This window comes from Miniopterus natalensis, chromosome 4, assembly GCF_054644295.1.
Source record: "Miniopterus natalensis isolate mMinNat1 chromosome 4, mMinNat1.hap1, whole genome shotgun sequence".
Lineage (NCBI taxonomy): Eukaryota > Metazoa > Chordata > Mammalia > Chiroptera > Miniopteridae > Miniopterus > Miniopterus natalensis.
In genome coordinates, this window is record NC_142084.1 from 58040814 (window position 1) to 58054499 (window position 13686).

At 48.8% G+C, this 13686-nt stretch overlaps 1 protein-coding gene across 1 annotated transcript; it reads left to right on the forward strand.

Annotated features, from left to right (window-relative positions):
* Positions 1-2725: 2725 nt before the first annotated feature.
* Positions 2726-13323, forward strand: FAM167A (family with sequence similarity 167 member A). Its single transcript, XM_016210312.2, has 2 exons — positions 2726-3091; positions 13060-13323. The coding sequence occupies exons 1-2, from the start codon at positions 2726-2728 to the stop codon at positions 13321-13323; spliced, it is 630 nt and encodes a 209-aa protein (XP_016065798.1).
* The last annotated feature ends 363 nt before the right edge of the window (positions 13324-13686 follow it).

Consider the following 13686-nt stretch of genomic DNA (forward strand, 5'->3'; position numbering starts at 1 on the left):
CCCCAAATCGCCCTGACACTGTCTTTGCAGGCCTTCAACGAATTGATTTAGAAACCTCTAGTTAAAATAGCCTCCCCCTTCCTGAAGAGGCAGCCATAAAGTCATCCAGTCGTAACTGTCGCCCACCCCAAAGGAAGACACTTCCCTAACAGCACGCCCCCCACCAGCTGTAGATGGCCCTGCCCTCTTCGGTGGGTGTGCAGCTGGGGAAGATGGGGGTGGGGGGGACATGAAACTTCCCATCAGTTTCATCTCCTGGTGGTTGTCTGCAATTAGATCCTCTCCCAAAAGCTTTGCTGGATACAATAAGAGCTCCTATGTCAGTGAGAAGCCCTGTAGGGTAAAGCTGTCCCAAGGCACACTCAAAACAGATTCTGGCACCTCAGCAAAGAGGCAGACGGCGCCTGGGAGGGGCCCCAGAAAGCTACTAATAGGTCTTTAGATTAGGAGAGATTCTAAAGACGCCTGTGTGACCAGGAGACTGCACAGGAAAACACCCATGAGAACACCCCACCTTCCCAGAGCATGCTTAGCCTACAGAGTGCACGGGCCAACCTTAGTTCTGCCAATGCCCCACACCTAGGAGGCTGATATTATGGCCCCATTTCGCAAGCAAGGAAACCAAGGCTCAGCTATCTTGACAGCACCTACAGCTAAGGGAGTCTGATTCCACATCTAGTGTTTCTATCTCAAGACCAGTGGTTCTCAGCCCCGCTGGCTCACTCAGACCCTCTGGGGAGCTCTAAAACCACTCCAACCTCTGAGTTCCACCCCAGATTAACTGAGTTACAACCCCCAGGAGTGTGGCCGCGCAATCATGTTTGTGGAAATTCCTCAGGGGATTCCCACCTGTGTGGCTGGAGGTGAGATCAAGGTTTCTCTGCCATCAATTGGGATGCAATACTCCTCCTCATTCCTCAGAGGTGCCCAAAGCAGGGGCATCAGAGCATGGGAGAGGGCAGCCGGCCTTCCTCTGGTCAAAGGAATTGCAGGTGGGAATTGTAGAAACGCCTGGAACAGCAAGCTCTGCTGTTCTTTGAGCATCTCCATGCCAGAGTTGCAGAGAAACCACACAGCCTCCCTGGGTGGCCTGTGTTTTGATTGTGCTCCCCACCCCCCAATTGTGCCTAGTCCTCTGCCTGCCCACCGTCACCCAATGCCTAGTCCCCTCTCCACAGACAAGCAATCACAACTCCGTTCCAGTTTCCCTCCTTGCAGAGGTCTTTTTAAGCACATACAAGTCAATAAAAATCTCTCTTCCTTCCCCTCCTTTTCCACACCAAGGACGGCATCCTCTCCAGGCTGCGAACGTCTCATTTTTGCACGTAAACTTTATCTTGGACACTGTTCCCTATCACTTTACTCTTTACCACAGCTTGCCCTCAGCACAGATTTTTAAAACACCCTGAAAACCAAACACTTCTCTCCATAGTCAAATGTTCCTGCTCTGATGTGCCCTGTGGGTGCAGGGATGTGGAGTCTGGGGCCCAGGGCAAGTTCTAACTCTGAATTACTTCTCTACCCTGTGCCCTGACATACGGAGCAAGCACCTTGGCTCAACCTTCTCCCTGGAGTTGGGGAGGCCAAATCAGATGAGAGAGCTGAAGCCCTTGCCCAGGAGGCACTGCCGTAGGGGCATGCAGGTGATAGCCATCTTTCTAGAATGAGTCCTTGACAATCAGGCTGAGTACATCGGCTCCTCCTTTATGGGCTGCAGGTTTACGGGCTTCCTCCTCTGAGAGGTGAGGTAAGGTGTTGTCCTTGGAGGAGGAAGCTGAGAGTGTGCTGCAAGACTGGCCTTGAAGAACTGGTGCCTGAGGACAGGCGCTGTGGCTGGCGGGGCGGGTCAGTGGTTCTCGGGCCCGCGCCCCCCCCCAATGCCTGCGTCTGCTTGGGGACCCGCAAGCAGCTGCCGTTCAGAGAGACGTGGGCCCTCAGAACCAAACCGCCTGGCCCGTCCTTGCTAATTGCTGGGAGCTCTCGGGTGAGTCATTTAACCTCTCAGAGACTCAGGTGTCACATGTAACATGGGCACAAAAGCAAGTAATTATAGACTTGCAGCGAGGATTATGAGATAATAGAGGTGCAATCATTTCATAAATCATGAAAACTGTACAAAGTATTGATTTATTATTAACTTCTCTGCATCAAATTAAGACATTAAAATCGCCTCACTTCTAGTCCTGAAGTAGCAATTAGCAGCCTTGTCACTGAACCTCTCTGAGCCTCAGTGCCCCCTCCTGGGGAGCTCAGGAGCACGCAGGTCTTGCTCACACCCCGTACTGACAGTGTTCGCATCCTTCCTGCAGGGCCTGTACCGGCCAGCAGCTTCTTGCCACCTGCCCCTCCCCACGCAGAGGGAGCCGCTTCCCAGCCCATCTCTGATGTGCCTGCATCTCCAGGGCTGATAGATCTTCTTGGCAAAGCTGCCCCAAAGATTCCTGCTAATGCTTGTCTGTTCCTGCCTCATGTGAAGCATGGCGCCCACAGGACTCCGGAAAGAACCTTAAACCCAAAGTTCTGCAGCTGCTCTGGAGGGCACCCTGTGCGGCTCCTCCCTGGTCCCTCTCGGCTCTGGGAACTGCTCACGCCTCAGCGATGCCCTCGGGAGCCTCAGCCCCAGCGGGGTGAGACCATTTCAGAGCAGGCCCAACATTACCACCCACCAGGACTCCCTCATCACCTCCACCACCTCCCAGGTCTGACTGCACCAGCAGATTCTAGAATGTCTGTGCCCCAGATCCAAGTGGAAGAAGTAGTGGTGGGGGAAGAGGGGCTGGCAGGAGCAGCCCCACCTCCTGACGACCACCTCCGGAGCCTGAAGGCCCTGACTGAGAAACTGAGGCTGGAGACCCGCAGGCCGTCCTACCTGGAATGGCAGGCTAGGCTGGAGGAGCAGGCATGGCCCTTCCCGAGGCCGGCTGCTGAGCAGGGAGAGTGTGGGGAGGAAGAGCCCTCCCTGCGGAGAGAGCCCAGCCAGCATCCGCCACCTACTGAAAGTGCCAGCCAGGATGCTGTGACCCGGCCCACTGGCAAGCTGGAAGGCTTTGAAAATATTGATGAAGCGATAGCCTGGCTCAGGAAGGAACTGGTAAGTGGCTGCCCCTCCAAGGATCCTCAGAAAAGATGCCATTCTCTGTGTGTGTGCACTCTGCATCTCTGTGTCTATGTCTCTGTTTCTGCCCCCATCTCTACCTCTCCCAATTGCACATCTGTCATCTTCCTACTAAATCAAAGGTAGACTTTATTGCTATGTGGTTACATGACATCCATGCATCAATAAGCCCCTAATCGCAGGTACTTATGAAGCAAATGTTTCCCATGAGAACCTGAGCCCATGAAGGTGTCCCCAACCTTCTCCAGTGCCACTCCCAACATCAGAGTTTCATATTCTGGTCCCTGGACTGCTCGGGGGGCTCCTAGAGTATGACTGCTCCTCCTCTCTGAAGCCCTCTCATCTTGCCACCCACCCAAGCTGCTGCCTGGCTCCTGTGACCATTCATTTAGCAAGTGGAGTGGCCATTCTCCCCACAGTGCTGTGCTGGACAGTGGGGTGAGCTCAGGGCAGAGTTGTCGGGGCACAGAGCTGTGGGGAACTGCTGTAAGTAGCTCAGGCTCAGACCAGCAGTACTCCTACTGAACCATGTACAGAGCTGCACAGAGGGCGGGTTGACTGATAAGGCCTGTGATGAAGGCTTTCGGCTGGGCCTCAGAGGCGAAGTAGGAATCTGCCCATAAGTCAGGGTTGGGAGACCATCCAGGTGAAATGAGTGTAAGTAGCAGGCATAGGTTTCAGAGCTGGGGCTAGAAGTTTGATCTTTTTTCTGCCCACGGGCACAGCTGGCTCCCATCAGTGGCATCGCTCAACACGTGAGAATGGGGGTGGGCTTCCAGCGCTGTGTGCCCCTAGCCCAGGGGAGATTCTCTGATCACAGGTCTGATGGCTTCTCAGCAGAGCCAGGCTTGATACTTATACTTCCCATGCCCTCAACTCCTGTCCTCCACCCCATCACCTGTGGCCCAGGTCACACCCACCTAGTCAGGCCACTCTAACCACAGGTGAGCCAGTAATTAAGGGCCAACTGCCTTCCAGAGCCACTAGTAACTTCTGAGTCAACCATGTAGGCAGAGGCTTGTTTGGTTTGTTCTGTATAATCCTAAAAAAATACATCCCCATTGGGACCTGGAATTCCCCATGAGTTGAAATAAATAATTGGGCTGGGGCAGGGGGTGTTCAGGGACCCAGGCATCCGATTAATTGGAAACCTTTTTTTGGTTTTTAATCTTTGATGCTGAGACTGCTTCTTAAAACGCACCATTTCACTATGTCTGTCTTTAGTAATTGGGCTGTAAGTTGGTTTGCATGAAAGACAGGGTACCTGTGGATTCTTGATATGTCACCAGATGCTCCATCACCACTGGGTGCTCAAGGGGGTGTGAGAGGGGAGGAGAGATGGACTTGAGGTGGCCAGGACAGCCCCTGGGAGCTGCCCTTTAAATTCCTGAGGCTGAATTGCTTTCATTTGTTTTCATAAAGAGGAACAAAAAATATTTCCATTAATCAAGGATTCAATTTGTTGATTTAGAGTTCATTTGAGGTTTTATTGCTTTGGAGAGCAGAGGCTTTTACTTTCTAAGTGAGCATTCCCCGTCAGCCTTCCTTTGGGGTGGAGATCAGAGAAGGAATTCCCTGTGCGAACCAGGAGGGAGTTCTCTAGAGCTGCTCCTCATTCCCTACAGCTGTCATCCGCATCTCAACCCAGGGCGTATTAAAATCACCGTGGAAACCTCGAAACCTCCCAGATCCTAGACCACACCCCAGACCAATCAAATGAATACCTGGGGGTGAGTACTCAGGCATCAGTGGTTTTTAAAGCTCCCAGGTACTTCAGAAGTACAGCCTAGGTGGTGAACCATTACCGCAGACCTACAGGCCATGATCGTTTTTCTTGACAAGCCATTGCAAGCCAAGCAGGACAAAGCATGCTGGTGGAGAGGAAGACGGTGAGCCAGGTCAAGGACAACCATGGGTAACAGATCGAGTAATACTCTATAGGTGGAGGGAGGAGCATTGTCAGGACCAACTTGGCTGCCAAAAGCTGTATTCAATAAGTGTAGGCAATATCAGCATTATTACTAATGCTTTGTGTTTGCATGATATTTTCCACCCTCCCCCTACTCCCCCTTGCTGCCAGGGTGAGTAATAATAATAAGATGGAGATGTGTCACTAATGGAGTGTTCACCGAGAGCTAGGTACCTCACATGCATTACTTACCGCTTCTGATTGTCACATCACCTTCCCGTTACCCCATTTTACTGAAGAGGAAACTGAGGCCCAGAGAGGAATGTAGCAATAAGTGAGAGAGTAGAAATTCGAAGAGTGCCCATCTGGTTGGATCACCTATGCTTTTCTTAGCCGCCATACTACATAGGATATTTCAAGGGCATTGGACCTTGCTGTGTGATTCCTAAAAATGTAAATTCACAAAGATGTCAGCAGTCAACAGAATGCATGGGTGTGAAGACAAAGGGAGAAACAAGATGAGGGAGTTCTAGCCCTCACTTCATTATCTCTGATTCTTACAATAGGCTTATGTGATTGTGGTATTGTCTCCATTTTACAGATGAGTAAACCAAGGCTCATAGAAATCAGACGACCTGCCTAGAATTGTATGACTAGTAAGTGGCAGAGCCAGAGTTTGAACTCAGCCTTCCCCACTTGGAGTAGAGAGCTATAGGGAGAGAGGCAGGAGATGAGGCTGGAGAGGTGGCCTTCCTGCAGAGGGGGCTGCAACTCAAACTCTGATGTGCACACAGGTCACCAGGGCCTCTTGTTAAGGTAAAGATTCTGACCCTAAAGATCTGGGATAGGGTCCATGATTCTGAATTCCCACCAAGTGATGCTACACTGCTGGTCCAGGGACCACACTTTGAGAATCAGGAGTGATAGGCAGGCAGAGGACTAACTGGGGACCTCAGAGGGAAGCCCCAAGGATCCCCAAGCCTGCACCCTGAGCTTGTCCCTGCCATAACCGCCCTTTTGGCTTGAGGCTCAGCCAGTGAATGGGCTTCCGGGAACTGCTCACAGCATCCACACTGAAGGTCCAAGAATCGAATTCATTCAGAAGAGGGTATGTCTGAGGCCAAAAGCAGCCCAAACACAGACTGGCAGGCAGTCAACTCAAATGTGTGCAATTCTGCCCTTTTAGGAGATTAAACAGTAATAAGGCAACTTGTAAAATCCTTTGATTGAATTAAAAACAAAAGTTCAATATTTGAATAATAAATCCATTCTACTATTTTTAAGTCTCAGTCAAAACATTAAACTTCATGTCATTATTTTTCTAATTCATCATCTGTTAACTTATTCAAGGTATCATTTAAAATTAACCAATTTTTTTAACCCCATGAAAGTGGTTTCAAATAACTTTTGTTGTATTTTAAGCCCAGAACCAAGTTTTCTCTCCACCTGGGCAGGCTCTCTCCAACAATTTGTCAAGCTCAGGTGCATATTTGTCTTTTCTTGTGATGTGGCCGAGAGAACATGAGAAATCTGTAATTCAGTCACTTGTGTGGCTGTTTTCCCTACACAAAATCAAACACTCAATATGACTGGAGTTTGGGCTCAGCTTTGGGCTTGTGCCCAGTGGTTCTCTGACCATTGTAAGGAGGTCCCACGAGCAGTTACTGCAATCAACAGGGTGTTTGCTATCAATGTCAAGCCTTTTAGAAGCAAGTGATGTTGGGTCTGGAAAGGTTGGCTTGTCCACTCCCTGCCTCCTACAAATTCAGCTCAAAGACACACAGAGACCGCCTGGATCTTGACTTATTTCCAAGACATTAAAGGATCCAAACAGCTCCCGCAGGGGTCCACTCTCACTCTCACCTTCCACAGCAGGAAATGACTGTCACTCTTGACTGCCCCAGGGACTTGCAAGTAAAGTAGGGTTTTTTCAATTTCCTTAGTTGGGAGATACAAGAAGGTGTTGCTCAGCAAGGTGTAGCTGTTGGCATTGACCCTCCAGCTAGGAAGGCCTGACCTTCCGCTCCCAGCTTCAGACAGGGCTGCCGCCTCTGCCTGGGGTGGCTTTGGGCCACCTGGCTCCTCCAGGGTGACATCCGGCTTTGCTCTTGGTGAGAGACCGACTTGGAACCTGGTTACATGGCTGTTGTGCAACTCTGGTATTTCCAGACTGCTCACCTCGCCAGAAAGTTGCAGCCTCCATTCCCACCTTCAGGGCAGCCTGGCCAGGCGAAGTGGCCTGGGCTGGGCAGGGGTAAGTGGCCTGTGTCAGGAGGGGATGAGCTAGAAAGAGCAGGACCCTGCAGCTGTGGGACTGAGCCCTCTGGCTGAATTCAGAACATATCACAAACATGTCTGACTGCATTTGATCCCAGAGCTAGCAGCCCAAGGGAGAAAGGAAACTTCCTTCCATCTTCTCTTTAATCCTGCTGCAATGTTCCCTTTGCCAACCTGAAAGGCAAAGAAAAGAGAGAAATCTGCTCGGCCCATGTGATGCCAAAACTGAAAACAAAACATTCCAGCTTCCTGAAGGGTTGTCTTTGTAGCGAGAATCCTTGGGCGTCAGCAGATACTTTTCTTTTAGCTTCTTACAAGTGTTAGATCCCTGCAGACAGGGCCCCTCATAGGTGTTTATGGTTGTTAGAGAAAGGGAGAGGAAACCTGGCAAATTTTCATCATTCCAGGGCCTGCTGTGGCAGGAGGCTGCAGCCCTGACTCAACTGGCCCCTCTGTGGTGGCAGCTTGAGTTCCTCCTCTCCCGCTTAACCCTCTCCTGCTTGTGCTTGGCAAGCAGGTGACTGGGGTGTCCAAGCCAGCCCTCTGAGGCCAGTCTTCTCCATTTCTGCTGAATGAGATGGCCAATGACAGTTCAAACTCACTGAGCACCTTTCGATGGGGATGGAGGTGAGAAATGTGAAGATGGGGGACATGGCAATACCCTCCACCTAGGGAGCATTTTATGGTCTCAAAGGTACTCATACAGTTTTCTGTGAGTGGCTTGGAGGTATTTGCTATTCCCATTTTATAGAGGAGAAGGTTGAGGTTCCCTGAGGAGTCACAGAGGTTGACTTGCCCAAGGTTATATGCAAGGATGTGGCTAAATCAAGACAGAGACCTGCATGCCCTGGCTCTGGCTCCAGATGTTTTTCCTCTGTACAAGGTATAGGTACTCACATCAAGTGTTCGAGTCAGGGGGGCCATGATTTGTCAAAAAACCTGCAGTTAAAACCCTGCAGTTTCAGAATAGGACACATGCCAAGGGTTACAGAGAGCTATTAGCAAAGCCTCATAATGGCCCCATAGGAGGGACGGGGCAGCCATGCCCATTCCATGACAAGGAGAATAACTTAGGCAGAGCCACCAGGTGCTGGCTCAAGGAAACAAACTTGTGTTGGCTACAGCCAAGCACAGACCACAAACACAGTTATTGCAAGAGACCACTGGTCATCCGCACCCCCTTCGTGCACTTTCTCCTGATGGGAACACGCCTTGTCATCACAGTGCGCTGACAGCGACACAGTGACATTTCTTGCCCTTTCACCAAGTATTATACCCTAATTACAGGATTGCTGGGATTATGGGCCGCACCCCTGAGAATCCAGCAAGTGCCTTTCTCCCTGGGATGGGGAATTAGAAATCGTCACATCCCACAGTTGAGCCTTTGCCAGGGGTGCATTAAATCCACATTATAGTTGAGTGACTGGGGCCAGCATCTCAGTTTCCTTAATAAAGGCTTAAAACTGGGAGGCCCTGGCTTGTTTCCATATCCTGCACCTTGGTCTGGAGAGAAAAGGCTTAAGCTGTGAACCACTTGTCTTTACCTGACTGGCATTGTTCAGCTTACTTGGCATGTTACTTACCACCTAATTTGCTTCTCACCGCCCTTGGAATAGGCACGATGCCTTTTCTGTAGAAGAGACAGAAATTCAAGGAGCATTAGTAATGCCCAAAGTCACACAGCTAGTGAGGAGTAAGGTTTACCATGAGCCCAGAGTCTAACCCCAGAGCAATGGATTTCCCATTTCTGCTGCCCCTGGGACCCAGCCTCCCTTCAGGTCAATAGAAGTCATGGAGAGGTCACCAGCTCTGGGCTCTGATGGGCCCCCGTGTGATCCAAGCGCCACCATGCCCATTTCCTTAACTTCTCTGCGTTGGTTTCCTCAACCATGAAACAGATCAAAATATCCATCTCTAGGGAAAATGCGTCAAAATAATATAGGAAACTGCACTGACATTATGTGGCAGAAGGCGGGAGGGGGGTTGTCATCGCTACCCCAGATGTCTCTTTGGCAGAAAAGAAAGAAAAAGGAAGAAGTTGCCCCATCCCCAGACCCTGCTCTCCAGAACCATCCTCAGGAACTGCCATTGTTACTCTACACAGGATCTGCAAAGACAGACGCTCATTAAAATTTTCTGAAAATATTTAATTTATAAAAATCCCCTTAGCTGTAGGAACCGTGAGGACATTGTGTTAAGTGAAATAAACTAGCCACAAAAAGACAAATTCTGTAGATTTTACTCATATGAGGTGAATAAATTTTACTCATATGTGGTCACATTCACAGAGACAGAGAGTAGAATGGTGGTTGCCAGGGATTGGAAGGAGGGGAATGGGAGGTGGTTGTTTAATGGGGACAGAGTTTCAGTTTTGCAAGATAGATGATGGTGATCATTGCACAACAATATAAATGTACTTAATGCCACTGGACTGTACACTTTAAAATGGTTAAGATGATAAATTTTATGTTATGTGTATTTAACCACAATTGAAAAAATTTCTAGAAAAAAAGCACCTCTGAGCCCTGCACATTTTGCTTAGGTTTCTTCAGAGGTGATGGAAACTTTTTTCTATATGGTTACAGTTGGGTTACCTTTTAACAGGGACTCAAGTTAGTGTTTAAGGTGTAAAGTCACCCTGGAAAACCCCTGTGTGGCCCACAGAGTAGGGGAGAACAGGACTACCACTGCCGGTTTGTCTTGTAGCATTGGAGCAAACACTGTTTCTTTAAGCATCAAATGAAATAGCCGATTTATGTTCAGGGGTCATAACAAGATATATATTCTGAGAGACTCCCAGGGTGGGATGCTCACACTATGAGCGGCTCTCAGAACTAAGGCCTGCAGGTTCCCCCACTCCTCGTGTTGGGGTACAAACAAGCACTATGGGCAGAGTCGCCAGCCCTACTGGAAGTGTGATTTTCTTTCTTTTCTTTCTCTTCTGCAGAGTTGAGTGCATCCTGAATGGGTTCATGAGGTGGCTCCACCAAGGTGGTCTTTGTCCAATCAAAGGACACTGGGCATGTATCTTACCATCACCCCTCTGTCCAGCTGATTCTGAGTTTTAAACCCTAAATTGTTCCTCTGACCTTTGACTAGATCTATGGCCATAGAAAAATGGCCCCTTGCCCCCACCAGGTACCTACTGCAGGCCACGTCTCACAGCTACTCCCAGTCACCTTCTCAACCAGAAAGTCTCCAACTTTAAAAGGCCTTTTCAAACTAAAGATCCACTTCCTGAGGCCAAAGTTCAAATCTAAATCATAGGGTTCCTACCTTTTCAGAGATCTATTTTCAAATTACAAAATACCCCAAAGGAGAAGTGGTTTGAGTAATACTCCCAGAAGGCCTTATCAAATAAAACCATGAGTGTGAGCCAGCTTTGTCTTTCAGATAAATTTGACCACTGTTTCCTTCAAAGGGGTTAAGGCAGCACTTAGCCCAGTTCTGGGCATGGCTAGGGCCTCCAAATGAGTGAATAAATGACCAGCTGCCCCAGGGCATGCCTGCCATCATTAGTTGGGTGTTCGTCTAGAGCAATAGATTCTGATTGGCAATAAATTTAGGATGTTATGCCTAAGGTTTGAGAAGTAAACTAAGTGGAGGCTAAAAACTTTAACCCTGATTCTGCCACTAAATACTTTGCTATTCCCAAGCAAGACTTTCTATCTTGATTTCTTTCATCTATAAAATTGGAAGAGATCTGTAGAAGTACATAAAAAATGAAAGAGAAAAATAAATGAAATGCTTACCTGTGAAGTTGCTTATTTTTCTACCCTGCAATGCACTTGATTCGAAATCTGAACAGGGGAAAAGAGACCATTTGGATCTTTTTACATAAACACAGGGAGGGTCCCTCTGGGATCTCATGGTTGGTTTTTCTAAATCAGTTTGGCTCCAAGCACCAGGTGAACAACACAGCTGAGACACACAAAAAAGAAGACACAAACACGCTAAAACAATAACTACTTGTGAGCATGGGCAGAATAAAGGGTAAGAAGGAATCAGACCTTGTGTCAAGTGGGAGCAGCAGGTGACCTCAGTGACAGTATTGTTAATGGAAAACGCTCTGCACTAAGACCCTCAATAGATCCCTCGAGCTCCCATTCCATCTCTGCTACTGCACAACTGTGAAACTGAACAACTCACCGAAACTCCCTGGATTTGTGAAATACTCAAATACCTCAGGACTGGCTGTGTGGTTCCAACCAGGTTAACATGTAGATGAGTTATAGAAATTGTACATGTTAGACCAGGTGAGGAGTTATCATCACATCCCTTCCTAATTGGAAACACTGAGGCACTAGAAATATTATGAACCTCCTACTAGGTCCCTGATCACAGAACTCACTCCGTACCCCCCACTCCAACTCTACCTGAAGAGGCAGAAGAACTTAGTTGCCACTAGCTTGGGTTCCTGAGTCTGAGTTCCTAATCCCAGCTCTGCCACATATGAACTTTGTGACTTGACATAGTGACTTACTTTGCTGAGCCTCTGCCTCTTCATATATAAATTGTGGAGATGATGGTAGACTTACTTGACAGAATTGTAGAAGATTGACTGTTACATACTAATAAACCCTGTTATGGACTGAATGTCTGTGTCCCCCCCAAATTTACACCTTGAAGCCCTAACCCAATGTGATGGTATTTGGAGGTGGGGCCTTTGGGAGGTGATTAGGTTTTGAGGTCATAAGGGTGGACCCCCATGATAGGATTAGTGTCCTTATAAAAAGAGAAAGAGAGAACTTTCTCTCCATCATGTGAGACACAGTGAGAAATTGGCTGGGCGGGAAGAGGGTCCTCACTCGGAACTGAATCAGCTTGCAACTAGATCTTGGATTTCCTGACATCTGGAACTGTGAGAAATAAATGTCTGTTGTTTTAGCCTCCCAGTCTATGGTATTTTGTATGGCAACCTGAGCTGACTAATACATACCCAAAATGCTTAGAACAGTGTCTGGTTTATAAGAAAACATTCAATAAATATTAGCGTATATTTATGCTTGGCTCTTTTAAAACTTTATTAAGAAATATTGCAGGATTTCTAAAATGTTTAAAGAATACTATAGCCCTGGCCAGGTGGCTTGGTTGGTTGGAGTGTTATCCCACACACCAAAAGGTTGAGGGTTTGATTCCCAGTCAGGGCACATACCTAGGCTGTGGGTTCAATCCCTGGTTGGGTGCATACAGGAGGCAACCAATCAATGTTTTTCTCTCTCTCTTTCTCTCAAAAAAAAATTTTTTTTTTTTTTTAAATCAGTAAACATATCCTCAGGTGAGGATAATTTTTTTTTTAATTCAAAAAGAAGAAGAGTATAGCAACATACCCACCACCCAACATAGGATATGAAACATTACCAATACAAGTTGAAGTTCCTATGTAACTTCTCCAATCACATTCCCTCCTTCCTGCCCAGGGGTGACTTGAATTTAGTATTTATCATTCCCATTAGTTTCTTCATACTCTTACTCTATCTGCGCATATCTGTAAACAAGGAGACTGGGCTGGGAATACCATTAAGCCGGGACTGACATGCACCTCCTCCAGAAGGATTTAGACGTGGCTTCTAGCTTAGCACAAAGTATTGTCGCCTCGCTAGGTGTTCCTTTTCACTTCCCGGAGCTGGGGACATGCTAATATCTCCTAGTGGACCAACTGATGACGCAAACCATTAGTTCGGTCTCCTGCGAGCGGGTCGGTGGAGCTGCAGCCCCCCCCCCCCCAGCTCGGCGCTGACCCCCTGCTCTCTTTCAGACCGAGATGCGCCTACAGGATCAGCAGCTGGCCCGGCAGCTCATGCGCCTGCGCAGCGACATCAACAAGCTGAAGATCGAGCAGACCTGCGACCTCCACAGGCGGATGCTCAACGACGCCACCTACGAGCTGGAGGAGCGGGATGAGCTGTCAGACCTCTTCTGCGACTCCCCGCTGGCCTCCTCTTTCAGTCTTTCCACGCCACTCAAGCTCATCGGAGTCACTAAGATGAACATCAACTCCCGGAGGTTCTCCCTCTGCTGAGAGGCCCTGGAACAGGGCAGAGGAGCCAGAACGCGGGGCTTGGGAGGCGGAGAAGGGATGGGAGAAGGGAGCTGGGGCTCAGTTACCCTGAGTGAGTCTCCTCAGAGGCAGAACTTCCCTGACCTTGGTGAACCGTGGACCCCCAGGGCCTGTCGGCAGGTGATCCCGGGGTCCCAGCTTTGGAGCCCAACATCCCCATGACTGGCTCTCACTTTATACCCAAAGAGTCCTGCAGAAGGGCCACTCCATCTGGATGTTCAATAAGACCTGGGTTTCCAGCATGACATTTCTCACTCCTCCCCTCAGTGATCCATATTTCCATTTCCTGGAATCGCTGGTGCTATGAGACTGGGATCCCAAAGG